Source organism: Sturnira hondurensis, unplaced genomic scaffold (genome assembly GCF_014824575.4).
Source record: "Sturnira hondurensis isolate 20B ecotype Veracruz unplaced genomic scaffold, ASM1482457v3 Scaffold0013931, whole genome shotgun sequence".
Classification (NCBI taxonomy): Eukaryota; Metazoa; Chordata; class Mammalia; order Chiroptera; family Phyllostomidae; genus Sturnira; species Sturnira hondurensis.
In genome coordinates, this window is record NW_028086562.1 from 329,544 (window position 1) to 352,484 (window position 22,941).

Consider the following 22,941-nt stretch of genomic DNA (forward strand, 5'->3'; position numbering starts at 1 on the left):
GACCACTGAGTCACACCAGGCAGGGCTGGCTTTCTATTTTAATCATTTGTTTATAATCTGTTATTAATCATTTTGAGGTCAGTTTGTCACAGATTTTGGAGAATAATACTAGAAACCAAGATCTGGTGGTAGTTATGCTCATTATTTTGTGTTACTGTTCTCAGGCCTTTGAGCAAACAGAGCTAGGGTGTGTGTATATGTGTGTGAATGCACACATCTACATCTGTATTTCTGTGTCTTTGTGTATCTATGACTTCATAGCAAATTTTCCAGTTCTAATCTAGTATCACAGGGTTCCTACTAGTTTTGCCCTTTTTCTTCTTTTGTAATCCTCATCTTTAACAGTGAGAAACCTTACTTCATTATCCTTGATATCTTTATTTTTCTAGCACTGACTTTGCTCTCTCCCACACATGGATGGGTTTTGACATCTTTTTTAAATATATTTTATTGATTATGCCATTAAAGTTGTCCCAGTCTCCCCCTTCACTCCCCTCCACCCTGCACACCCTTCCCCTACCATTCCCCCCGTTTGTTCATGTCCATGTGTCACAAGTTCTTTAGATTCTGTATTTCCCATAGTATTCCTGCCCTCCCCCCTGTCTATTTTCTACCTACTGTCTATGCTACTTATTCTCTGTATCTTCTTCCCCCTTCTCCTCCTCCTACTCCCCTGTTGCTAACCCTCCATGTGATCTCCATTTCTATGTTTCCGCTCCCGATCTAGCTGTCCTTAGTTTGCTTTTGTTTTAGCGTGGTTATTTTTTTTTAACATCTAGTTTCTTTTTTAAAAAAATATTTTTAAGATTTTATTTATTTATCTTTAGAGGGGAAGGGAAGGAGAGAGGGAGAGAGATATCAATGTATGGTTGCTTCTCATGTGTCCCCTGCTGAGAACTGGCCTGCACCCCAGGCATGTGCCCTGACTGGGAATCGAACCGCAATCGTGTGGTTCGTAGGCGCACGCTCAATCCACTGAGCTACACCAGCCAGGGCTTAGGCATGGTTGTTAATAACTATGAGTTTGCTGTCCTTTCACTGTTCATATTTTTTATCTTTTTTTCTTGGATAAGTCCCTTTAATATTTCATATAGTAAGGGCTTGGTGATGATGAAATCCTTGAATTTGACCTTATCTGAGAAGCACTTTATCTGCCCTTCCATTCTAAATGAAAGCTTTGCTGGATAGAGCAGTCTTGGATGTAGGTCTTTGGATTTCAGGAGTTGGAAGACTTCTTTCCAGCCCCTTCTTGCCTGGAAGGTCTCTTTTGAGAAATCTGCTGACAGTCTGATGGGTACTCCTTTGTAGGTGACTGTCCCCTTATCTCTTGCTGCTTCTAGGATTCTCTCCTTCATTTTACTCTTGGCTAATGTAATGATGATGTGCCTTGGTGTGTTCCTTCTTGGGTCCAACTTCTTTGGGACTCTCTGAGCTTCCTGGACTTCCTGGAAGTCTATTTCCTTTGCCAGATTGCGGAAGTTCTCCTTTATTATTTGTTCAAATAAGTTTTCCACTCTTGGCTGTTCCTCTTCCCCTTCTGGTACCCCTATAATTCGAATGTTGGAACGTTTAAAGATGTCCTGGAGGTTCCTAAGCCTCTCCTCATTTTTTTGAATTCTTGTTTCTTCCTTCTTTTCTGTTGGTTGTTTCGTTCTTCCTTCTGGTCCCTTCCATTGATTTGAGTCCCAGTTTCCTTTCCATCACTATTAGTTTCCTGTGCATTTCCCTTCATTTCAATCAGTGTAGCCTTCATATGTTCCTCTAATTTGTGGCTAAAATCAACCAGTTCTGGGAGCATCTTGATCACTAGTGTTTTGAACTGTGCATCTGAAAGGTTGACTATTTCTTGGTCATTTAGGATTATAGGCTCTGGGGCTTTGAGCTGTTCTTGAGTCATAATGTTTGGTCTTTTCACACCTGTTATGTATGAGGGGCGAAGCCTTAGGTGTTTACCAGGGCCGGGTGACCCAGTTGCTGGGTTGTGACGCTGTGTGTGGGGGCAGGGTCAGAGAGGGAAAAAAATGGCGCTTTGCGCCACTCCTCTCTCTCTCAGATTTCTGTCCCCTCTGCAGCTTCCCACAAGCAAATTGGGCCCCTCTGGTGCTGGTTCCCGGGTGTGTGGGCCCGTGTACTCTCCAGGACCCTGTGGGTCTCTCCAACGAACTCTCTGTGAGCCTGGGAGCCTCTCCCAGCCCCTCGACCCTGAGAAAGTCTTTCCAGTTGGTGCTTTCAGGCTCTAATTCCCGTCGCTGGGGCCCTAGCCTGCGCAGTCTGTCTCACTGTTCACTCCTTCGCTTGGTTTATCTGCGTGCGAATGTGTGACCGCAGTCAGCCAGCTGCCCTGAGCCCTCACTGGGTCAGCCTGTCACCACCACATGCTTGGGATCCACCAACCGCCTCTGCTCCTGGCTCGGTTGGACTGAATGATCTTTCCAGCTGGACCCTGCTCCACCGCTGACTCTGCTTCTCTTACTGGTCTTGCTGAATGGGTTCATTTTTGTCGGACTTCCATACAGTTCAGTTTTCACTGTTTTGGCTGCATTTTTGTTTCTAAAACTTTGCTGTCTTTAAATTTAATTCTGGGAGGGGGCACAGTGTTTCCGCCTATGCCTCCATCTTGGCCGGAAGTCTTGGTTTTGACATCTTGAGGTGTGTCTTTAGTAGATTTAGCATTTGATATTTCTTAATGTGACCTCAAGGAATCAAATTTTTGACATCATCTGTTCAAGGCACATCAGAAAATGTCTGCTACTGCCATGCAGTGAGTGCCTGCTCTGTGTTAGATCCTGTAGTTCCAGTAACAGCTCAGTGAGGGCGGCACTGTCTTTATTGTATGATCGAGGAAATTGATACTATATTAAATAATAGCCTAAGGCATGCAGTCAGTAAACCGGAAGCCTCAAGCCTGTTTGACTCCAAAGCTTGCACTCTTAACTTCTGTGATTTCATTATAGATAGATTCACATACAACTTAATTTTCTTCTAGCCATACTGGGAGATATTTTAGTTTCTTTATGAAGGAGAAAATGTGCTCACTAGAGAATAATTTGATCAGTATGTAAGTTGAAGCAGCAAACTGAAATAATATGTAATTCTGTAACCCTTATTTGTGTTTTTCCTTGAATATACATCTCTGTGTATAGGTATATGTGCACATACTAAGATTGTAATTAAAATATTGTTTATACAAAATATACATACAATCACGCATGCCTTTATTGAGTTAGTTCTCTTTTATCAGCGTAGTACCATGTCATTAAAACATTTCACAAAAATATTTGTAATGAACAAAACACCTTGTATACCATCATAGGGATGTCCCATAACATATCTTTTCTCCTAGTTTGAACATTTATGGGTTTTCCAATATTTGATTATTCTGAATAATGGTGTGGCCATTTTTTTTTTCAGTATAACTCTTGTACTTTAGCTGAAAAGTGACAGTCTAGAGATCCTTTATTTCAATTAATTGGAACATGAGACATTTCAAGTTTGAGTTTTGCTTTAGTGGGAGTCACCTTTTCCCCGTGTCACAGCTGGAGGAAAGAGGAAGTGGGTAAAAATGCATCCCACCTCCCTTCAAAGGCAGTTTTCATAAATTGTTCAGGATACCCTTTTGTTCCCATTAGACCAAAAAGAAATATATATAATTATATTCATACTTTACAGATTAATTCCACCTGTGTTCCAGAGGACAGAGAAAGATGGTATAGGTTAGCCAAGTCATTTTACGAGGCTAGTAAACCTTTATACCAACACCAGATAAAACAGTACAGTCTATAGGTCAGTCTTACATGTCCTTACATGTAAAATGGGTGTAAAATGTCTGAATACAATATTAGAAAATGGAATTTGGTGATGCCTTAAAATATACATGTCCAAGTATATTTTATACTTGGATAATACAAGAATGATTTAGTAATAATTTATCTGTTAATATATTTTACCACTTTGATGTACTGAAGAAGAAAAAATATGCAGTCATTTGCTGTAGAAAAAGTGCTTGGTAAAATTCGACACCCCCTCAAAGCGGGGGAACTCTTAGCAAATGAACTGTAGAATGAGACTCCTTATTTTGACAGACCGCTTACTGACAACATGCAACAAGCACCATTATTTAAAGGTAGACTGTTGGAAGTATTCTCTTTAAAGTCAGAAGCAGTGTAAGGATTGCCATGTTCATGAATACATGAAAAAAGAAATATGTGAGAATTGGGAATGAAGAAATGACCCTTTGTGAATACAATATAATAATTTTATTGCAGAAAACCTGAGAAAACATGAGCACATTGTTAAAACTGATAAGATGAATTAGTGTGCTTCGCTGGACATAAGTTCAATATATATATAAAACTCTTCCATTTCCACAGTAGGGCAATCAGAAAATAAAATTTAAACTGTTTCTGAAAGTTTCCTTTATTGATGAGAAGTTAGTACTAATTAGAAATCAAGTAGAGTATCTTTTTTTCAAGGGTTTTCTTCTAAAGATTCCTTAATCTTTAGAAGCAATTTTCATTCCTGTTTTTGCTTTACAATTTTTTGCTAGTAAATAAAACATTTTAGACATTTTTTATATTTCTGGTAATTAGAAAATTAAAAAAAAATAAAACCTAGGAAACTTCCATGTTACAACTCTGACTTTACTTTTGACAAACATGAATTTTCTGCTCACAAAATATTAAGTATTGTGAGTGAACAATAGGTTTTTCGGTCAGTTTCAAGTAATAAACCTTTTTAACTTCAGGAAGAACCTAGAAGTACAGTATGTTCATTTTACCTGTTCAGCTCCCCTTTATTCAGAAGTGTTCATGCTGCATCTGGTATTTGCTAGGGATTCATTGTCAGAGAAAAGGAGGTCTAGGATCCAGAGATGATACAGATGTGCCTGGGGTCACCAGACTTCTGTGAAGACCTGGTGATAGGCCACAGGAGGCACCAGGGCAGCTGGTGTGCAAGTGAAGGGTGCATATCCCTGCAGGCAGCCAGGTGACAAGTCAGGAAATGTGCTGGCAGGAATGAGGTCCAGGCAGTAAACAGGTATCTAATGTTCAAGACAACCAGTGGGGGAGAAACGGCCCTGGGCTTAGAGGCCCTTGAGTGCTAAGTGTCATTTCCAGGTGTCCTTGGTATAAGACAAGGCTTGGCCAGTGGATACAGAGCCCATTTCTAGCACTGGAATTTATGGTTGAAAGTGGAACATTGCCTTACTTAAACAGCAAACCACTGGGTTTCAGGGCCCCTTGGTTACTCTGACAAGAAGGACTCCAGCTGTGTTCTGAAGTGGGACTGAAGTTGCAGCTGGACATTACGTGGATGCAGCTGGGAACTAGAGTGCTGTGGAGGCCTGTAACCAGGCACCCAGGTCGTTTGCTGCCACCATGTGTCCCCCTCCAGATATGTGGGAACTGACGATTGAAGGCCAGTCCAAGTATCGTTTGTTTGTTTGTTTGACAGCTTTTTAACATTTGAGTGTGGGATTTTATGTACACAGCTTAAAGGAGAATACGAGGTTAGTACACAGAACTCCCATGTATTGTTGCCCCCAGTTCACCAATTAACATTCTGTAATACTTGCTATTTTATTTTTATTGATTTTATCTTATATGTTGTTTATCTTGTTAACTTTATTACAGATTTGCTTTATTATCGCTCTTTCCGCCATGTTATTTTCCATATTTACCATCTTTGTTTCATTACTCTGTAGTGTTTTCCTTTCCTGAACATTTGGAAATGAATACTGGACATCAGGCTTTTTTCCTCCTAAATATTTCAATATATGGTTACCTCAATCAGGAAAGGTGACGTTGACAACATACCTTACAGCCTGATATAGTCCATATTCAAATTTTGCCAGTTTTTTTAATAATAACCTTCATAATAATTTTCCGCTGTGATCACATGTTGGCATTTAGTTGAGTCCCTTTATATCCTCAGCCTTTCTTTGTTCCCATAATGTGTTTTTTAGCCTTTTTGGTTTTTTATGGCATTGAGTTTTGTGACGTATTCTTCAGTTGGGCTTGTTCCATGTTTCCTCGTGATGAGATTCAGGTCATGTAATTTTTGCCGAGAAATACGTTGTAAGTGATGTTGTGCCTCCTCAGCGCATCGGATGTATCTTTTGAGGTACAAAATAAGAGGGTTGGGTGATTCAAATAGAGATGATTTTGGTACTTTCCTTGCCCTCAAAAAGCCTAGAACAGGGGTGTCAAACTCATGTTCACTGGGGGCCACATCAGCCTCGTGGTTGCCTTCAGAGGGCTGTAAGTAATGTTCGGACTGTGTAAATGTAACTGCTCCTTAGCGGTTAAGCGAGAGCTCGGCGTTGCCCCTAGGTAGAAACAAGGCGCCGCCCGGATGAACCGAGGAGGAGGGCTCGGTTTGGCCTGTGGGCCTTGTGTTTGCTCCTGTGGCTCAGGGTCTGTTCGGAGGGGGAGGCGCCTCAGAAAAAGCCCTTGCGTCGAGGGACAGCAGCACAAGCACAGAACCCTCCCAGGCTGGTCCCCGTAAGGGGCTGTCTCCAGAGACGAGCTTGTTGGAATCAGGTCGAGTGGTTGAGTTCTCCTTGGGAAAGCGTGTGAAAGAGGGTGAGCCCTGGGCTGCGTTGCCAGCGAAGGGTGATGGGGAGGGGGGGTTTGTTAGGGTGCTGGGTGAGAGCTGCGGGCTGGCAGTGCCAGAAAGACGCGAGGATGATGTTGCGATGGGCCGCGCTCACCACCAGGACCCAGTGTCACCCAGAAAAGGCTGTAGGATGTTGGTGACGTGCCCTTAGAATTGTTCAGGGCATTGTGGGACCAAAGTTATAGCACGTTTTTAAAAATTTTTTATTTATTGATTTTAGAGGTGGAGGTGGAAAGAGAGAGACATCTATTTGTTGTTCCATTTATGTATGCATTCATTGGTTGCTTTTCTTGTATGTGCCCTGACCAGAGATTGAAGCCACCCACAGTCCTGGCATAGAGGGATGACGTTCTAACTAGCTGAGAGCTACCCAGCCAGGGCCTACTCATGTTTTTTGACTCGGTATAGTAAGGGTGTTTTGGTGCGCTCCATGGAACAGTTCCCATGGTTTTTCAGAGTCATGATGAATTTCTGAAATTATTGTCTTCTGTTGATACCTCCAAGGAAACAGTTTCCATATGAAGAGGTGTAGTTTTTTTTTTTTTAATACATGTTTAGTGGTCATATTGATGCTATTTAGCTGGTAATTGCTCTTGTTTTTGGAAAGTCTTTTTCTCTAGACTGTTTCTAGTTACTTCTGGGGTATGTTATCTTATATATGAGTAGGGAAAATGGTCTTTCAACCTGTAGGTACTTGCTTCACGTGCTCACTTAAGTGCACCTGGCATTTCTTGTGTTGTGCCCATTACATTTTCAGCAGGGTGAGAGTTTGGATTTAATCACAGGGTCAGAACCTGGCTGGTTTGGTGGTACGAGCACCGGCATTGAGCGGGACATGGGTCAGGGTCTGCACTGCCTTCAGGAATCCTGCAGGCATGGAGCACTCTGTTAGAGCCATTTCTGATTTCTCCACACTCTGTTGCTTTTGGAGAAAACAGAGTCGGTGCTGCAGTTTCCTTCCCTGTCTTGTCCTTCATAAACTTTAGGGAGTTTCATGGTCTTCTCTTTTTTAAAAAATTATAACCAAGTAGTGATGTAAAGAATCATCTCTTAGGCCCTGGCTGGTGTAGCTCAGTGGATTGAGCGCGGGCCTGCGAACCAGACGATCGCGGTTCGATTCCCAGTCAGGGCACATGCTTGGGTTGCAGGCCAGTTTCCGGCAGGGGTCAGTTCCCTGCAGGGGATGCACCAGAAGCAACCATACATTGATGTTTCCTTCCTCTCTCCTTCCCTTCCCCTCTAAAGATAAATAAATAAAATATTTAAAAAAAATCATCTCTTAGAAACACGTCCAGAATTAAGGTTACTTTCCTTATGGCTGACAGCCCAGTTTGCCACCCCCACCCTTTTTTTAGGAGGTTTGGGGAGAGGGCATAGGTGTGTTTTTAAGGATTTTAACAGAAAGTATCTTGACTGGTACTGTGGGCAACAGGAACACTTTATATTGCTCAGTATGATTAGGATGTTGTGGCCTTGGTTACATGGCTTTAGCAGTCTTTTCTGATTAATTTTAAATGAATTTAACTCCATGGGCAGTGTTCTAAACAATTGCCTCGAGTCCTGAGTCAGGAGACCCCCACATCTTCAGGTGCCAGGTGTTAGTGACTGGGTGTTCTTTGACCTCTTGATTTGGACCTTCCTGTCTTTCTAACTGTCAGAAGTACATTTTTTAAGTTAGACATACCTGACTGGGCAGTATCACTATAGGAATTGGGTTTTTTTGGGGGGGTGGTGGTGGAGATTTTAGAACTTCTTATCTAAAAGAGATGAAGCTTTTTACATAGAGTTAATGTTTAGATACTGTGTTCTCAATATCTACCTGTCTGTACTGCATTTGTAGCTACGACAAGTCAGCACTCCATAGCTTTGCTAGGGTTGTTCCTCTGCCCTTTTTCCTGAATGTTTAAAGTTTTCAAAAAAAATTTGTGGAATTGCTCCCTTTAAGTAGCACTGCTGTGATTTTTAGATGTGTGGCATTGTTTCTGTTAATTAATCTCAGGTATAGTCATTTATATGTGTCTTTTGATTCTTTTCCTTCTTGAAGATCATGCTCTTTAAAAACCACAATTACTATTATTTTTTAAAGGCAAAACTTGCTGTTGTCTTGACAGAGCAAGGCATTTATCTGAAGCCTCTCAGTGGCTCTGCTTGCTGAGTGCCCGGGTGTTGGCTGTCTCGGATCCCCTTTCTAAGGCCCCACTTCCCTGCACACTAGCTTGGTATGCGGGGAGAAGCTGCAGAGTCTGTTGGCTGGGCTTTATTTACGGAAACAGCAGGGTTGAGATTGATTGCGTTGAGAGACAGTGTATGGATGAGGGAGGGTCACAGCACATGCTCAGTCCTGTCAGTGTGAGGGGGAAGTTTCTGCGTTCTGCGTGAAGGCTTAGGTCATAGCACAAGCTCAGTGAAAGCTCTATGAGGTCTCTCAGACTGCATGTGCCTCCATTTTGAGTTGTTAGTGTAGAAAAGGGCAGAGTTTTAGCAGTAAGTAGAGGTTCAGGGAGACAGCTAGACTCACCAGAGCCTCTGTTAGTCATGGATGATCCATTCAGCCCCTGCAGGTAGGCTAATCTTCGTCTGGCCTCACCGAGACAGTGGTGGTTTTTGCTGCTCTTTCTCACTTTTGGAGATGTTTATGAATCATTTCATCATTCATAGTGCATGTTCCTGAGAGCCTTTAATTCAGAGCCCTGGCTGGCCTTGTAGGTGGTGTTGCGAGGCGTGAAATCAGAGCTAAGGATGGCGTCTACCCGGAGATGCATTAAAGCAAATGGGGAACATTGTGGGTTCCTGTGTCCCTCTCCTCTTCCCCCTTTCCTTATCTCTTCCTCTCTGGGTATAGCTTTAACCTGAGTCTTGTCGTGTGCTCTGTGCCAAGCTTCTTTGCCTTCAAGCACCTGCAGAGCAAACCAGCAGGCTGCTGGGTTAGGGAATGCCTGGGCCCCAGAGCAGCTCTGTTTGGATGTTTTAGGAAGGGTGGTAGGTGGGCAGCTATTGGTTGCTTTGAAGGTGGGTGGAACTTGTTTTGATTGAGAGCCTGTCTGCCAGAGCAAATTATAATTCCTGTGATCTTTTCCTGAAGTCTGAAAATGAAATAGTGCACACATTTTGATGTATGCAGGGGGCAGTTGCAGATTGTGATTGCAACAGTATCACCTAAAAATGGGATTTTTTAATAAAAAAATGAAAGGTTATATTACACCACTTTTTATTGTCCATTGCTTCAAAAGGAGCAGTCCTTGCTTCCTTTTGGAACTTACAGAAAATTTCTTGGCAGTTAAAGAAAGTGTACGCAGTGGTGTGTGTTAGAAGTTGAGGCTCCAGATATTTTGTTTGTTCGTTTTGTTTTAGCAGAGGGTAGCACTTGCGTAGGTGCATTTTGTTGTGTGACTTGTCAATTCTGTAGGAGTGGAGTAAAAAAGAGGAGTTGATGCCTGCTGAGGAGGAGGCACTGACCAGGCCAGGTTTTGCGTCTGCTGCTTGATGGGCTGGGCACTAGTTCTTTCTGGGAGGGGAAGCGCCACTGTGTGTGTGCTCCTCTTTGCAGACGAGGCTCAGAAAGATGGCTGTGTCAATCACCATGGTCAGCTTAGGGAGCCAATGGTAGTAAGTCGAAGACTTGCCCTAGTAAATATTAAGTGAAGTATTTAAATTATGTTAGTTGTTCCTCTTTTTCTTCTCTTCTTTCTTTTGATGAAGGTTGGGAAAAATTTGAAGTGACACTTAAGTTTTTGTGTGTTTATGAGGATGAAGGGAAACCAATAATAGGCAAATGTGCAACTGAAAAACTTATAGTATGACAAGGGGAGAGGGGAGAAATTTTCCATGTAATGAAAAGAATTACAAGATGAGGCCCCTGATTTTTGGAAAGTTTTTGGAAAGCTAATAATAAATTCTAGACAGTGAAAATACTGTTGAATTGTAATCTGGCTCCTAGCAAGTTCAGTTTTGAGATGGCAATTAAGGACATGAATTATAGAGGGGTAATTTAGGGTTGGCACATTTATTACTGGTTTTTAATCTCTTTTTTTCCATTCGTGTGAGAGCCATCTTCCCATTATGATTGTACTTATTTGAACATTGCATTTGAAAGTTTGGGGCCAATACTCATTTTCCCCAAACCATAAGTGGTGTTTCTGGAATTGGTCTTAGATCATTCTGTTTAGAAGCACATTTACTCTTCTAAGTCTAAAATTGTCCTTTCTTTAGAGAAACTGGGTATTGTAGCACTTGCTGACTTTTCAGGACTGAAGTTTCAGATTTATTTTAGAAAGCCCATTATTTGAGTTAGGAGAACACTTGTTAGGAAAACAGGTGTGAAACTACCTTACTGTTTTAGGATCTTTAATAATTCTTAAATTTTTTGGTTTTTTTTTACATTTAGCCAAAAAAAAAAAATCCCCAAACAAACAGTGAGTAGCAAGCTGTACTTGTAGCTGAATCAACTCTGGTCAGGTTCCTCCCTCTTGTGTGAGGTGTGGCCTCATGCAGATGTGCACTTGCAGAGCTCACGTGCAGCTGCCTGCTTAGATGTGAGGACTTACAGCTGTTGTGATGACCCGTGGGGACCCTCTGTTGTTCAGAGTTGAATGTCTGTATTTCCTGTCTAATCAAGTGAGAAACAGCTAGAGCTGTTCTTGGGTGGTATGCATTTATTCTGTATGTTGCTGTCTTGGAAAATATTTTGGGAATGTTACATGCGCTTGTCTGGTGGTGGTAGAGGTGAAAGAACAGCACATGGAAGGTTGTTCTCTCGGTTGGTGAAGTTGTCTAGGGTCTGTTGCTTGGACCCTGAAAACATGCTAGTTGGTTTCATTTTAGCTAATTGCTACCCTCTTCTTGTACTTCAGAGTATCAGGAAGTGTTAGTGAATAGAGAGTATGTTTCCAGAAGAACAGAAGCAAAAGTTCACTAAAGTATTATCCAGATCTTGTTTCTCTTATCATTCTATTAGAATCTTGAATCAGCATCTGAGGTTGGGTCCCATTTAAAATGTTCCTCTGTCAACATAAATGTTGCAGAGTCTCTGAATCTGCTCATAGCATAGATTCTTCCCCTCTAGGTCTGTTTCTGACCGCTCCTCAGACCCTGGTGTGTTCGCTATGCGCCCAAAGACTTACACGCCTAAGACCTGTTTGTTATTCACTGTGTCTCTGATTCTCCAGTCATTCATTGTTCCTGATCCTTTTCCCTATTGAATTCATTTTTCCTTTCCAGTTTTACTTTTTGGCCATGACTGAACTGCATTGTCTTTCTACCAGAGAGGCATTCACTCTAAAGCTATAAAACAAATGTCAGACAGAATGAGACAGGAAAAAGAAAATATAGGCCAAAGGGAGATTTGAAATTATGTGTATGCCCACAAATCTCCTCCCTACTGGTAATCATCTGTATTAAGTGGTTTCTGATGGGCCGGGGCAGGGGGGTGGGAATATATCCCTTGAACGTATCTTTAAAGTAAATCTAAAAGAAAGCTAGTCTAGTCTTATGATGTATATTCTGATATACACTTTGGGTCTAAGCTAAAATAGTTTATTCTAATTCAGTTGGGATTACTAGACATTATTTTTATAGTACAAAATTATTTGAACTTACACATTTGTCTGTGACTATTTGATTGATTGTCTTCTCTGTTAGATTCTAAGTTTCTGGGGGCATGGGCCATGTCTGTTTGCGTTTCAGTTCCCATTAGAGTGCCTGACAAATGGGCCTCTACCCTAAATGTGTTGCATATATGAATGGCATCTATAGTAAGAGAAAAGACTAGATTTGAAATTAGATGGTATGGTTTACATTGCACCTAGTAAGTGACATTGGACCAGCTGTGACATTGGATAAGTTCCTTCCCTCCTCTGAACCTCAGTTTTGTCATGGGTCATATGGAGATAAATAATACTTCTCACAGATGTTTTTAGGATTGGATGAAAACAGTATGAAAGTGTTTGGCATATAGTTGCTCAGTGTATTGTTGCTATTAATTCAAAGGCCAACTCTATAATCTCTTGTAGGTATGGTTCTCTCAACAACACTTTTTGGTTTTTGGTCAACCTATTTAACAAAAACAGTGTTAAGGATTATGTTAGGAATTATGGTAAATTAAATTAGTGACCAATATGTTTAGCCACCATTTACTGATCTCCTTTTTTCTTATGCTGTTTGGGTGTTCATATTTTTTCATTATACTTCCTGAATATTTTTTATAGAAGCTTTACTTCCATATTGTATAACATTTGATATAACATTCAAATGTTCAGCATTCACTGTTGTTCTTTTCTTACCACTTTGTCTTACTATTGTGAGGATGTGCGTGCTAATGTTTGTATTGCCCCCAGGGGTGCTGCTGGAGCCCCCAACCCCCAGCATTCTCACCACCAGAGTGAAGAGGAATAGGGTGATGGTCGAGCAAAGTGAGAGTCAGATGCGCTGCATTATAGACCTACTTGGTCCAAAGTCCCTCTTTTTCTGGGGACCCTCCATTTCTGTTTATTTTAAAGTTTAATTGCAATTTGCAGGAAGCCAATAACATTTCTGGTCAGGGGATCAATTTACTCTTCAAGTACTGCTGCTTTATAAATTACTGGAGTCACAGTGGGATTTAAAAAATAAGTTTGTTTTCCAAAGAGGCAGATGAGTTTGTGTGTGCGTGTGCAGCTTTCTGTTGGGCTGGGGTCCTCACTACCGTTTCCTTCTTTGCAGCCGGTGATGACAGTGATACCAGGAGGGGTCCGAGGTTGGAGGGGGTCAGAGGGCGCAGGCAGATACACTGCATGTACCTACAGAGCAGTGACGGGCCGACAAGTGAGACTTGTTTTCCCCCATGGCCTACTCTTTTGTAAAAATAGAGCATATATGCATGTAAAATTTAAAAATACGTGTTAATGAACTGTTTATGGCTTCCAGTCACAGCATGCTATTAGTAGTTGAGTTTGGGGGACAGTCAAAAGTTATACATGGATTTGCAACTGTGTGGGGATTGGAATCCCTAACCCTGTGTTGTTTGAGGGGCAACTGTATATCTGACACTTCCGCTAATTGACCAAGACTAATTTCACCGTGTATAATGCTCAGGTTGTTTCCAATAGATAACCATAGCCACAAAGAAATTGCGGTGAGGAAAAATTAATTACTACCTCATAATCTGGGTGTGAGATTATAATGAAAGCCAATCTTAAACCAAATTCTGATGCACATAGATATTTACCAAACAAAACACTTCATACAGCCTGCTCTTTAAGTTTGATGAGACCCCCAGCTCTCTGCCTTTTAAGCTGCTCTCACTATTTCCCTTCAAGAAAAGCCCTCATAAGGCAGACGTGACACTATTCCTGAGGCTGCCTTCTGTAGCAGGATAGACCACAAGCAATTGAGACATTTAGACAGTGGGGTAAAGTCATTGTAGCACTTTGAAACCAGATTCTTTCTTACCTGTTGTTTAAATTCTTTAACCATTTTTTTCTGATATTAAATATCATTGTATAAAGGTCATGTTTACTGTATCTTATTACAGTAAGGAAATTCTTCCTATTTCAGCATGGAAATTCTTCCTATTTCTTGGCTAATGCCCAGAATCTTAGCCTGGACTCTGAATTAACTGTAGGGGATCTTGTGAAAGGAGAGCTGCTTCTGGGGCCTGGAATCCTCTGTAGTTAACTTACTGGGACCCCTCAGCAGAGCACCTTTATCCCCCCAGCCTGTGTTTCTTCTGTTAAGCTGGAAGGTTGGATTAGACAGCCTCTAAGAGACTTCCAGCAGAGAAAGTTTGGGATATTGGGACTCTGGATTTGGGAGGAGTTCCTGTTTCGACCTGCGTTTGCATTTGTGTGTAACTTTGGAACATTAACTTGTTCAACTGTTGACTGATTCTCTTTTTTATTGTTGTTTTGCATGCATACTGAATTTCGTTCCTGCTGGACACTTTTCTCAACCCTGTTTCAGATTAATTTTGCCTGAAAGACTAGCCTTCTGTTCTAGGTGACTTGACTTAATTTTGTAACAAAATGCTTAGTTTGCTATCTATGGCTAAACAGTAATTTAATTAAAATACTGAGTCATTTATTCATTTAAAGTGTATTTAGTGAGTGCCAGTGGACTCTGAGATATAATGGGTAGCTAAAAACAGACTTGGTTCCTACCCACATGGTGATTTGGGTCTAAAGGGCAAGGCATCCATCGAGAGAAATAATTACACAGAATAAACATAAAATCATGACTCTGATAAGGGCTGACAGAGAGATAGGTGGTGCTTTGGGGCTCAGAGAAATTAGCTCTGCTCTCACTTGCTGCCAGTACATAAAGCTAATAATAGTGATGACCGCTGTGCAACAGGAGCTGCGCCTGCTTCTCTCCGTAGATCAGCTTTCATTTTTATAGCAGCCTCGCAAACTAGCAATGTAGAAGTTCATTTCGTAGATGAGAAAACGGAGGCTCAGAGAGATTGAGTTATGTCTTCTAGGTCATGCTTAGAGCTAGCAAAACCTTGGTACTACAGGTTTAATCCAGGTTCATCTGACTCGGGTCCGTGCTCTGTTCCGGCACCTGAGCATCTAGACTCAGGTGTGTCTAACAGCTCCTCTCTCCCCGTAGTGGGGTGCCAGAGTCATGGGGCATTCTGGTAGGATGTACAAAATATGGTGATTTGGTTCCAATTTAGGGAAAATAATTTTCTGTCTTAAAATGAATGAGAATATGTTCTGGAATAGAATACACAATTTACTTACATGAATTTTTAATGTACTATGTTAGACACCAAGGTAATTTGTTCAGTACTCCTTTAGGAATGTGTTCATGTTGGACAAATCTGAGAAACCCTGTACACTGTTCCAGTCGTCCTTCACTTTCACTTCTGCCCACAACCCTTCTAAAAAAGGAAGTGATTCTGAAAAACTGCCTTTTTATTTTCCTAAAATTTTGTGTTTATTTTTCTGACCCACAGTCCATCCCTGTGGTCACTTTCAGAATAAGGTAGTAGAATTTCTAGTCTTCTTTTTATAATTTCATGTCAGTCTTCCTGCTTAACACTGTGAAAAAAATAAGAATTACCTACTGTCTGAAACTTGCCAACTGAAGGACAGGTAAAGGAAGACTAAGACTGCACAGTGACTCATTCACACGTGACACCAGCCACAGAGCAGAGGTCTCACTTGACAGTTACTAGGCCAGCCTTTTGGGGATGGGCCACAGACCACACTGCTGTGACGGCCCGTGTTTGGGGTGGAGTCCGGGCCTGGCGCACGATGGGAAGTCACGCCAGCTCCTCTAAAAGGCCTCGGTTCTCCCCCCAGACGCATGTCATTTCCCCTCGACCCAATGTCCTTGTCCCTCTTCTTCCCCTCTAGACTCAAGTCCTGGTCTCAAGCAGTTACCATGCTCACGTAGAGATCTTTGGGTGCCTTGAGTGAACGTCCACACCCCTGCCTCCCTCACTTCATACCCTCCATTTGGGATAAAGAAGTGACTCTCAGAGCAGGCTCCTGCCTCCAGCCAGCACGCTTCTCTCAAGGAGCCTTCCCCTCCCGAATCTGGCCTGCCGGTCCTCTCATCTCTTTTGCATAGATGCCTCTCCCTTTTTGATATTCAGTTGCAGGCTTCCTGCTCCTTTCTGTCCATTGCCTGTTTACTTCTTAGACTAAAATGTTTCCATGGAAACAGGTTACTTTTCAAAGGGAACATCTTGTCATTTTATTTAATCCACTGCAGCTGAAGAGGCCTGAAATATTAAGTTGTAGTTGCCATGGATACTGCTTTGTTACATTGGTTTCTTTTGTATCAGATTTCATATACAGTGAATTTCTTTTTATTTTTTTAATACTGAAGGAATAAACGCAATGACTTGCCATTTTCTTCTAATTTGGTTTCTGGGACTATTTTTTAATATTCTAAAGCAAAGATTTGTAGAATAAAGGGGGCTGGATCTCAGCTGTTCCGTAAACCATGTATTATGTATATTAGCCATGCAGAGAAATTCCTTCTTGCTGGTGAGAATGTGACTATTTTTAAAGTATGATCCACAGTTAAGGATTTTTCAAAACAGCTGACCCATACCAGAGATCCTCTTTAGTAAACCTGGAGAAAAAGAAATGTATTACTTGAGTTGATTCCTGGATTTCGTTGCTCATTAACTGTGGCGTTTTTTTGAAGTTACTTGTTCAGCCGTCTACAGTGTATTTTTGGGGGAATATATTCATCATTTAGTCAGTTTTTCTCGTGTCTGGCTTTCTTCCCTTATCCCCAGTCTGTCTTTAATGGTACACTCAGCTAACCTCTTCTTTTGACTTCTTAGATGCTGCAGTGTGTTCCCATACATCCTTCTCTCCTGACCCCCACTAGGTGTATTGTATGTAATTGTAGTGCAATAGCAAAACCTAGACATTGGCATTGGTACAATGTGTGTCATGTGCCATTTTATCATGAGTGTAGCTTTGTATAACCACCACTGTAATGTATAGATGTAGTCCATCATCACGAAGACTTTCCTACCCTCTCCCCGACCTTCACCATTCCTACCACCTCATCACCATTCATCTGTTCTCTGTCTCTGAAATTTTGCTGTTGTCATAATAATACAGACATTGGCCTTTAACTTTGATGAGTTTTCTTTTTAACATGATTTTCAAACTTAAAAAAAGACCTGTTTGTTTATTTTGTCTTGCTTTAGTGCTTGAAATGAACATAGAACTGCATTAGAGAAAATGGTATGATTTCTCATACTGGTTCTTTTTGTCTTTAATTAGTTGTGCAGTTTTGGTTCAGCACCTTAACTGCTCTGCCCTCTGGGACTGGGACTAGCAGCTCTGCCTTGGGAGTTCACTAAGCTTCAGTCCAAATCCTGGATTTCCTGTCTGTCAGCTGTGTGATCTGTCTATTTCTTAACCTCGCTTAGGTTCAATTTTCTTACCTGAATAGGTGGTAAAAAATAGCACCTACCTTACAAGGTCATCCTTATATTAGATTAAAAAAATATACGGAATTTACTTAACTTGAAATGCCTGGGACATAGCAGATGTTCAGTGTATGTGTTAGATTCTTTATTGATATTATGGGCACTACTGTTATTTTCTATAAAGTGGAGATACTGCTTCATAAGGAATAATGAGATAACATATACCTGGCATAGGAAAAGCATTATTATTTTGCTAGTGTTTATCATGTAACTATAAGATAACTGAATTTAAGATACTGTAGGTGAAAACCCTGCAGCAAGGAAAAAGGTGTATGTACATAGGTGTATCCCGCATTATCCTGGGGTGTGACTTCTATCTCTGGTCTCTTAATTTCATATGTAGTGTCCTTTATCTGGCCTCCCTTGGGTTTACACTGTCCTTGTTCCGGATCGTCCTTCCTTCATTAGTGGCCACCTTGGCTTCGCTCATACCTGCTGTTAATTAAGCAGGGCTCTGCATCAAGCAGAAACCTGTAGCTATGTTATTTAAACACAAGAGAGAATGAGATCTGGATTTCTGTGTCACTGCTAATTCTTTCATTAATTTCAAGATATGAATCAAATGAGTTAATATATGAAACGATATACTACTTTGGAGCACCTAGAACACATATAGAGGACTCAGTTGTTGGCTATGGCTGCTCCTCATCAAAGGTAACTCTTTAATCGTCTAGACTGTGGGCCTTTTGAACGGTGTTTGTCAAGTTCAGAGTGTTTCATGGGCAGCACTTCTCAAAGTGTGGTTGGTGTGCCCAATTAGAAGTGTTATCAAATCCCAGCCCTTGAAGCCTGTCTTTGTAATGATCTTTGCAAAGAAATGGGAAGTGACATAAAAGACTTCTCTTGCATTCCAAAGGGCATGGATGGTTTGTTTTCGAAGCCTTAACTAGCCACTCTTCACAGCACACCATTTTTATTTGAAAGACTAGCTGACTGACAAACTGTGGTTATTCAGATTTGGGTGTCCGGCAGACCCTTTATTGAAAGTAGGGGATTAAGCCTACCATTTCAAGGAAAACAACTGGTCATATCTGCCAATGCTTAAGATTTGAGCTTCAGAGAAAAAGTGAGAATTTTGAAAAATTGTACCCACCACTTTGAGCTCGACAGCTTCTGTGTACCCACAGGCTTTCTATATGAGATAGATAGGATATTAATAAATGTGATTTTTTAAAACGTATGTAATGAAGCCCTGGCTGGCGTAGCTCTGTGGAATGAGCCCGGGCCTGCGAACCAGAGGATCGCGGTTTGATTCCCAGTCAGGGCACATGCCTGGGTTGCAGGCCAGTTCCCAGCAGGGGACCCACGAAAGGCAACCATACATTGATGTTTCTCTCCGTCTCCTTCCCGTCTAAAGATAAATAAATAAATAAAATCTTTAAAAAAAAAAGAGGTATCAAAAGTCATTAGCAGGTCAGAACTGACAAATACCGCAAACATTCACTTGGAGTCTGTTGGGGATGACCACTGTTAGAAAAAGAAAAAAAAAAGTATGTAATGAACTGTACCAATATTTGGAATATCGACAAAACTTAATGATATTTGGAAGAACTCTAAAACATCTAACCAATGTATGACATTACAACCGTATCTGTACAGGAGATCCATCAACAAACCAAGACAGACTAGTGGGTTTTCATGTGAAAGAACCCAAAAGGTCTTTGATGAGGTTTTAGATTCACACTGTGCAAAAACCTTTAAGAAACAATTACTTACTGAGTTTTGGTGTAGTATCAAAAAGAAATCCATAATTAGGCCTGGCTGGTGTAGCTCAGTGGATTGAGCATGGGCCTGTGAACCAAGGGATCTCCGGTTCGATTCCCAGTCCTGGCACGTGCCTGGGTTTCAGGCCAGGTCCCCAGTAGGGGGCATGCATGAGGCAGCCACACATTGATATTTCTCTTCCTCCCTTTCTCCCTCCCTTTCCCTTTCTCTAAAAATAAATAAGTAAAATCTTTAAAAATATATTCATAATTATCAAGAAGGTATTAAAATATTCTTCCCTTTTCTAGTTACATATCTGTATGAGGCTAGATTTTTTTCATATACTTTAACCAAAACAACATGTTGCAACAGACTGAATGTAGAAGCAGATAGGAGAATCCAGCTGTCTTCCATTAGAGATTTACAAAAATGTAAAATAGTGCCTTCATTTTCACTAAGTTTTTTTGTGTAAGTGTAATAATATTTCACTTAAAAAGTTATGCATGTTAATATATAATTAGCTTATTGCAATAAATAAATAAGTAAATAAGATTTTGAAACTTCTCAAAAACACAACTTGGGATGCTCAGTAGGTTAAACAATGTAAAGAGATCCAAGATCAAAAAAGTTTGAGAATTGTTGTGTTACCTAAGAGGAAAAATGTAGTGGTCAGAATATGATTATCAAGTGTTTTCTACAAACTGTTGATATTACATTTAAATAATAATTCCTGGTGATTTTTGTCAAGTCTTACACCTTAGTATTCCAGAGATATTCATGCAGCCAAGGAATTTTTAATTTGTTCTGAATGCATAGTAATGCCAGACAGATACTGTATTAGATTGTTGGGGATACAAAAAAGTGAATTAAATTTCACTTCTGTACTGTACAAGCTGGCAGTCTCAGAATGGGTGGACGGTGGAAATGCCCACATTAGTTGTAGCAGATTATTAGCCTCTGGCAGTGTGGTGCCAGCCACAAAAGGGGCGTTCCGGAAGAAGGGGAGTTAGGAGGCAGTGGGAGGAACGTTTCATCTGATGTCGAGTTTGGACTCTGTCAGCAAAGGGCAGGGTGGTGACTGCGGTGCTGGTTTCAGGTACAGCTGGGCACTGGCAATTTCCCATGAAGCCTACTTCTTGTCTTTCACCTTTAGTTCCTGTTCTGACCATTCTTCTGTTGGATGCAGCCAGTTGTCTGTAAAGGGTTGTGTTGCCTACTTCCTCTTTGTATCTTGGACCCAAGAGGTATTTCTGCCATTTATCCTATATTTGGGAGTTTCTGGATATGGTAGCTAATGCCAGTGTCTGCTTGTCTAGCTGGGACCCTAATCCTGCTCAAAAATAAATGTTGTATGTCTTAGTGTGAAATACTAATATGTAAAAGTTGTGTATGACTGAGAAATGCTTTGTTGTAAAAAAATATTTTAAATGTTTTTTAAAAGGTTTTTTGTTTTACCTTTATTTTGTACTTTTTACCTACTCATCTTATAGTAACCTTCATGGATATAAATGTAAAAGAGAGAAACTGTTTCCAGTTTAGGCCCTTAAGATACCCCAACACACTTTTCTGTCTAACTGTATCATTATTAGCAGTATTAGTAGTTATTAGCCTCCATTTTTACACAGATTGGTAATTGTATTCAATAAGGTATTCAGGGGGTTTTATTATTGTGACACATTTTGTAAGCTGAATGTTATATTGGCTTATTAAAATATTAAATATTTTTTAAAAGAAAAAAGAGAATATATATTAAAATAAAACAAACCAGGAATGTTTGTCTTGAATTATGAAGGACTTAGCAGAGTGTGTACAATAGTGGGGAAATGCTTTCGTATAACCAACCACTTGAGAAGCCTGGCATAGTACAGATCTCCTAGAACAACTTGAGTGGAGCTGTGGGTACAGATGGCAGGATGGGCTTTGGCTGAAGCTCTCTGAGATGATACATTTTGGCTGAACTTACAAGTAGGCAGGCAAGCGTTTGGAAAGTATTTAAAAATGAAGGAGAGAGCTTTTGGCAGCTGTTTTGCTCATAGCTAGTTACGAAACAAAGGGACATGTTAGAAGGGAAATTGGTAATACCAACTGCTTGTTTTTCTTAAAGCAGTACTGGTGATTAAAATAGCCTCCTGGCCTATTGGTTCTCCTACATACCTCTTAAAACAGCTTCTTATAATTCCTGCAGAAACCAGCTAGAACAGCCTTATCTTCTAGCTTCTGTTTTTCAACATGTCATTCATCTACTGAAGATGTGAAGATGCCTTATATTTTAAAGGCAGCACTCCATGCAAACTTTGTCCCTCGCTGTCAGCCTGCAGCCTCTGCAGGTCTTCACTCCCACTTGGGAAGTCTCCTTTAGAGGTTTCTTTGGAGCTTAACCATTTCATAGACTTCTCCTCCTGAAGCCTGCCAAATTGTGGCCACTCTCCTGATCAGTTTTGGACTCTCAGTTTCTCCTGCAATGTTTTGTGCTCATGAATACAGTGATTAGACCTGTTCTGGTGTTGTGGGGATGGATGCTACCTCCCCTGGTAGATGAGTTCTAAACTCGTGAGTACTAGACATAGGTCTTTTCTTTTTGTTACTTGTCTCTACTTTGTCATATCTACTGGCACCCTTTGCCAAAATAAGAATCTTCATGAGAAAAATTCTTGGCTTAAAAGAAGGAATACTGGACTCAAGGCCTTGGAAGGAAAAATAGTTTTTCAAAATTTATTTCAATAACTTCAGACATAACAGTGGGGTATCAGGTCCATGGGAGAAGAATCGAGAGACAGGCTTCCTCTCTAGTCCTTTGCTGTTTTATAATGAATGCTCTTCAGCTCAGTGGAAGACAACAAGCTCTCACTGAGCAGTTCTCACTGTGCACAAGTCTTCTCCTCGGCACTAGTGACAACTCAGTGGTGACTGTGAACAAAAAGAGACTTGTCACGGGGCACAGAAAGGGCTTCCTACCATCACAGACAGGCAGCTGGGGACTGTGAGCTCTGGGAGGGCAGGCCCTGTATTTCTTTCTTCTCCACTGTACCTCCAGTAAGTGCCCTGTGCAAAGTCTGGGACAAAATAGGTATTCGGTGAATGTCACATTGAAGGAGTCAAAAGAAGAAGGACCCCATACTTTTGGGGGTGTGTGGAATGAGATGGGGAGGTCATCAAGAAAGGCTTCTTGGCAATAGTGTCTTTTAAAAGGAACCAGACGGTTAGGACTTGGAGCCAGTGAGGGTGGTCTGTGCAAGTGCAGGAAGAATGGCAGAGACCACTTCTCTCTGGGTTCTGGCCTAGTTTGCAGTAACACGGCTAAGTACACCAAGAAGGCCCGAATCATCAGTAAATAGGGGACTTGTCATGGTGCCTCTTTCAGGGAAATGCTGAAGAAAATTGAAATCAGACAGCATGCCAAGTTCACTTGCCCGTTTTGTGGCAAAACCAAGGTGAAGGAGAAACCAAGATGAAGAGATGAGCTGTGGGCATCTGGCACTGAGGTTCCTGCATGAAACAGTAGCCAGTGGTGCCTGGACCCGCAGCACCACCTTTGCCGTTCTGTCTGCCGTCTGTAGACAAGGGGCTGAGAGACCAGTAGAAGCTCCACAATCTGAAGCATTGGTAGCTTTAATAAATGAGTTAATTTATGTAACAAAAAAATTAAAAAGAATGGCAGAGACCAAAATGAGATGAGCCCT

At 41.1% G+C, this 22,941-nt stretch overlaps 1 protein-coding gene across 5 annotated transcripts in view; it reads left to right on the forward strand.

The window, feature by feature from the left end:
* RERE (arginine-glutamic acid dipeptide repeats) overlaps positions 1-22,941 on the forward strand; it is a 408,446-nt gene that overhangs the window by 267,779 nt on the left and 117,726 nt on the right. Inside the window, exon 1 of one of the 5 annotated variants that reach the window (XM_037062028.1) lies at positions 8,930-9,179. The exons of the other annotated variants lie outside the window; for them this stretch is intronic. Coding sequence (XP_036917923.1) covers positions 9,154-9,179 — 26 coding nt within the window. The 5' untranslated portion in view covers positions 8,930-9,153. Of the gene's footprint in view, positions 1-8,929; positions 9,180-22,941 lie in introns of those variants that run through there. 5 annotated transcript variants of the gene reach the window in all.